This window comes from Cheilinus undulatus, linkage group 21, assembly GCF_018320785.1.
Source record: "Cheilinus undulatus linkage group 21, ASM1832078v1, whole genome shotgun sequence".
NCBI lineage: Eukaryota > Metazoa > Chordata > Actinopteri > Labriformes > Labridae > Cheilinus > Cheilinus undulatus.
This window is the reverse complement of record NC_054885.1, coordinates 36,693,189-36,698,796: the sequence shown is the minus strand read 5'-3', so window position 1 is coordinate 36,698,796 and position 5,608 is coordinate 36,693,189. Positions and strand designations below refer to the sequence as shown.

The window sequence follows — 5,608 nt, the reverse complement described above, 5'->3', positions numbered from 1 at the left end:
GTTCCACTGTCCCCTATGTACAACATTAACTTTTATATCAAATAAAATGATCACATTTCCTGTTTTACTTGGCCTCTTGACACCAGACAAAAACTGAAAGCTTAAAGATCATTCTTTCCACATCAAGTGTTTGCAATGCAAATGTGGCTTTGTTTTCAGGCTGTCATGTGACAAAGCAGCGCATGATGAAATCCCGCTGCCATGATCATAGACAGGGGCATAGCTGGGGATTTTGGGCCCCCAGAAAGAGAACCACACAGGCCCCCTTTTACCTGGCTAGCCAAGCAACAAATGTTGCATCATGTTTTACAAATATTTACAGTGCTTAACAGATTTATTAGACCACCTGTCATATTTGTCTCAGAGACCATCCAGCATCATGAAGTGCTTTAATGCAGACTCTTTCATTTTTAGTGAGCTCTCCACGTTTTACCATTTTGAACAGGAATGAGGAATTTCAAACTGAATTCACCCAAATTAGAGCCGACTCATTGGGCTTCAACATTCAACCACTAATATGAATTTTTCTGTTCAGGAATGCAGGTAAATAACTATAATTTGACATGTTAATCAAGAAATATTAATGTGCTTTACTATTTTTTCATTTTTTTCTGTAAATCATTAAATTTGAAAATTCATGGATAACAATAATAATAAATATATTTTAGCATTAAAAATATCATTTGGGTTAAAGAGCTTCTACATATTGGTGTATTATCCATTGCAGAAACATCAAAATGATTTTGGTAATTGCCAGTGCTGTTCATTTTGGGCAGCTGTGGCATAAACCTTACTTTGGTTAGGGTTAGGGTGGTCTAATACATTTGTTAAGCACTGCATGCATGTTAAAGAGGGGGTATTATACTTTTCCGATTTTTAAAACATTCTAGTAAATATAAAGTCACGATGTTGGGTGTCCATACTCAACCTATGCAAATTTTAATACCACAAGATAAACGTATGCGGCAGAAATCTTGGAATTAGCGTGTAAAGTGATGAAAACGGTTCGTTGAAAATCTCTCCGAGCTTCCCGAGACGAGATTTCGATGGAGCGAACTGATGAGGTCATCACAATAGGATCTCCCGACGGGTTGTGGTTCGTCCTGCTGCCGGCAAAGCAGAACAGACCGCCCCCACAAGGTCTTTTAGCCCTTTAGCCATTTAGCAACACAGTAATTAAACACTTACCAAACAGATAAGTCCCTTTCCTTCGCTGCTGCTGGTTTTCTCTCCCTCTCTCTTCAAACTATCAAGGTCAGACTCCGGGTCTAACATGAACGGACGTATATCAAAATTCACCATATTTTACTCAGTCTGACCGGTTCATTCAACGTTTACAACTACTAGCATAACAACATAGCTACATAGAGTGGTGCAGCAGCGAAAACGAAGCATTTCTGACGGAGGTTAAAATAAGGGTTTTTCAGGACGCCAGTATGAGAAGCATGAGGATTTTTTTGAGCTGTAAACCATGTGAAGCTACTACGTGGGTATCAGAGACATGGTGTAAAGCCTTGAAAAAAGTCACAATACCCCCACTTTAGAGTATTTTGAAGCATTAAATTAAATTTACTTGCATTGTTTTGCAGCATTGGGTTATACCATTCTGACATTTTAAAGGGAGGAGTTGAGGACCCCCAGTATTTATTTTACTCTATTTGATACAAATTTCAGTTTGTTGTCCCATTCATTTTGTTGCTTTTGATTCAATAATGACACTAATTACTAAGAAAAAATAGATAAAAACACACTTTTCATTGTAGGATCAGTCCTGACCTTTCACCAATAGAAAACTTTTGGAGCATCATGAGCAGCTTGAATCCTACATCAGACAAGAATGGGACAACATTCTTCTCCCAGAACTCCAGCAGATGGTCTCCTCACTTCCCAGACATTTATGGACTGTTGTTAAAAGAAGAGGGGGTTCTTAGATTCATAGATTGATTGATGTTGAACACAGCGCCCCAGCATGCATTAGGAGGATTTTAGTGTTGAAACCGTCCTTTATGTCTGCCACTCACATGTTTAGCAAATCACCTCATTATAAACGGCCACTCTGTCAAACATTACACAATCGAGAAGTAAAAGGAGAGCAAAGATTGTGGAGTTCTTTGTCACAGGGTGTGTACTTCCTGTCACAGTAGTATTTCTTTTATCGACCAATCCTTAGGCAAACAAATGATAAGCAAATGGGAGGGAGCAACTGACCAGATCTCACTCCCCTACACAGCAACATATAAGCCTATCAGGTAAGCCAGCATTAATCATTTGGAGACCAGCCCTCTGAGGAAGAAAAGGCCAGAAGTTTCCGATGGTCACATTCAGGCAACGCCAACAGGATGAGAGGCTAGACGGATCAGAGAGACTTAAAAAGAAAAAGACAAAATCATCAAGAAAGGAGAGAAATTTCAGGGATTTAATTGAAATTTCTGTCCAGGCTTACAGTTAAGTGGTCTCAAAATTACAATCACCATGATCACATTGGACGTCAAGACCCTGACGGTGCCAGTAGGCATAGTCCGGATACTGGAGCTGCTCTTCACATGCGTCACCTTCAGCCTGGTGGCCTCAGTCGGTCACAGCACTGCCTCTTTCTGGACGTGGTGCATGTTTGTGTGGTGCTTCTGTTTCTGCGTCACCTTCCTCATCCTCGTCCTGGAGTTAACAGGCATCAGCTCCAAGCTGCCCATTTCCTGGGGAGACTTCACCACGGCTTATGCCATGTTGGCTACACTTCTGGTAGGTAATGTTTGTAATTTTAGAGAGATCTGAGCTTGTTTCAGCGGGTAAAAGCACTATGAAAACATTTTTGTATGTAATTTATGTGCATGCAATCCAAACACTGTTGTACTCAGTCCCCCCAGTACCCTGATGTATGCTGTGAAGGTGCCTTTTGGATGCCTTTATGGTAGAAAACCATGATGAGCCGCCTCTGGGGATCATGTCGGTACAGACAATTTAACAACGTGCAATCTGTGGTGCCCGCTAAAAGGGAAAAAACACAATTTCCCATATTTAGTTCCCTGTAAATGATCAAGGTTTGTTAAAGTGCCTCTCGGGTGCCCTCTAAACAGTAAAAATTTGATGAAGTGCCTCTAGCATGTCCTCAATGGTCAAAATTTGATAAAGTGCCCCCTCAAAATAGTCTAAATGTGAAAAGGTGCCTCTAGGATGCTGTCTAAGTGATCAAAAATTGGTGTGGGGCCCTTTAGGGTGCCCTCTTAATAGTCAAATTTTGATAAAGTGTATCTAGGGTGCAGTCTAGACGGTCAAAATTTGATGAAGTGCCTCTGAGGTGCCCTCAAAATAGTCTTAATGTGATAAGGTGCCTCTAGGGTGCCCTGTAAATGGTCAAAACTTGATGAAGCACCTCTGAGGTGCCCTGAAAATGGTCAAAATTTTAAAAAGTGTCTCGATGATGCCCTGTAAATGGTCAAAATTTGATGAAACACCTCTGAGGTGCCCTGTAAATGGTCAAAATTTGATGAAGTGCCTCTGAGGTGCCCTGAAAATGGTCAAAATTTTAAAAAGTGCCTCGATGATGCCCTGTAAATGGTCAAAATTTGATGAAGTGCCTCTGAGGTGCCCTCTTAAGGGTCAAAATTTGATGTGGTATCCTTTAGGGGGCCCTCAAAATAGTCAACATTTGATAAAGTGTATCTAGGGTGCAGTCTAAACGGTCAAAATTGGATGAAGTGCCCTCTAGGGTTCCCTGTAAATGGTCAAAAAATGATAAAGGTTTTTTATGGTGCCCTCTTACCAGCCAAAATATGCTCGAGTGCCTCTAAGGTGCTTTCTTAAGGGTCAAAATTTGATACAGTACCTCTAAGTACATTTTTTGCCCAAGGCACACCTAACATCAAGCTAAAATCTCAAGGAACACCTCATCCATATCCATACAAAATAGCCTCTTAAAAACATGTTACATTAACTAAGTTGTGGTATAGTTGTAGCAATAATGTATGATCGCACAAATTCCCAAGGCACACTTAGACTAGCCTCAAGGCAGAATGTGCCTTCCCACACCATTTGAGAACCACTGCTCTAGGGTGCCTTCATGCCAGCCAAAATGTGATAAAATGCCCTCTTTAGTACTCTACTGTACATCTGGTCTGCTTAAAGGGACAGGCGGGCCTGCTCACACCACCAGTAACATGGTCCTTATGTTAATTAGAGACTCCAGATTGACTGTAGGTGTGAGGGGGCTTGGTTGTTTGTCTCTGTATGTCAGCCCTGTGATTAACGGGTATTTACAGCCTTTTGCCCATTGATAGCTGGGATAGGCTCCACCCCCAGCAACCCTAAACGGGAAAAGCAGTGTAGATGGATGGATGGATGGATGTGTTTGCAGGGAGATGCTACAGTAGCTTACTCAATGTAAAATAAAATAGTTCACCATTATGGATCTGAATTGCATTGCAATAAAGGCATTAATGCCACCTGTCCTGAGAAGTGTTTGTACTTTTTCAGTAACTGATCATAACCGGTGGTTTTGCAATATGGTAGCAGTTTTGAACAGGGCAGCACAGCTCAACACCAGCAGGAAAAGAGCCCTGAAGACAGGCTTAACAGATATCATTGTTTGTGTCAACACATGCACACTATCAGGATGATGTCAACATGTCTGAAGAAATCCAGAGTTTGTGCAAAATGGGTGAAAAACAGTGACTGAAAGAAGATTTGTCTTATATTTCCTTCTGTGCTGTCTCTCCTGCAGGTGCTGGCTGCGTCCATCATCTTCCCCGTCATCTACGCCTGCTCTAAGTGTGACAAATTCATTGGTGCCACTGTAACCTCGTGTATCGCCTTCATCCTGTATGCAGTCGAGGTTGGGCTGACCCGAGCTAAACCTGGAGAAATCAGCGGTTTTCTGTCCACCGTCCCAGGTCTCCTTAAAGTCCTGGAGGCGTTTGTGGCGTGCATCATCTTCTCCTGCCTGGGGAGTTCTGCATATTGGCATTTCCCAGGGCTCCAGTGGTGTGTGGCCATCTACTCCATCTGCTTCATCTTCGCCATCATTGTCATCATTTTTACAATCTGCCGCCTCCTCTCTCTGTTCCCCGCTCCCTTTGATAAAGTCCTGTCTGTCTGTAATGTGATGGCGGTGCTGATGTACATGACGGCTGTGGTCATTTGGCCGTTTTACGCCTTGAGGAACATTTCCCGACCTGAGATATGCTCGCATCTTCCCCACTGTCCATGGGATGATTTGGTTGTTATCTCAGTCATGACATGTGTCAATCTTATTGTTTACATTGTAGATACCGTTTATTCCTTTAGGCTGGTCTTTGTCAGCAGAACATAAAGAGGTAAAACTGAGATAATAGTATATCCTGTAAAGCATCCCTTTTATCAAGTTTTAAATGAACCACGATTTTTTTCTTTGAACTTGACCTTTATTTGTCTGTTAATTTAATAAAACAGCTTTTAATGTTGAGCTTCTGATGAATATAATCCATATTTATTCTCTTTGTCCTTGCATTATCACTGTCAGCTCTCATATTCACTGTTTTGTAACATATTTTTGTCATTAATGTAAATAAAATTTGAAGAAATGTTGGATTATCCTGTAAAACTGGGAGTCATATACAACAAACAATAAAAAAGA

The 5,608-nt window shown here is 41.3% G+C and overlaps 1 protein-coding gene across 1 annotated transcript; it reads left to right on the top strand.

Moving 5' to 3' along the window:
* Window positions 1-2,284: 2,284 nt before the first annotated feature.
* On the top strand, window positions 2,285-5,608 carry LOC121503725 (myeloid-associated differentiation marker-like). Its single transcript, XM_041778265.1, has 2 exons — window positions 2,285-2,739; window positions 4,718-5,608. Exons 1-2 carry the CDS (start codon window positions 2,473-2,475, stop codon window positions 5,303-5,305), a joined length of 855 nt encoding a protein of 284 aa, XP_041634199.1. The 5' UTR covers window positions 2,285-2,472; the 3' UTR covers window positions 5,306-5,608.

Bases quoted from the DNA above. Each gene is read 5' to 3' on its own strand.
- LOC121503725 (XM_041778265.1), top strand. From the start codon at position 2,473: ATGATCACATTGGACGTCAAGACCCTGACGGTGCCAGTAGGCATAGTC. The intron at 2,740-4,717 runs GTAGGTAATGTT...TCTCTCCTGCAG, and splicing joins CCATGTTGGCTACACTTCTG to GTGCTGGCTGCGTCCATCAT.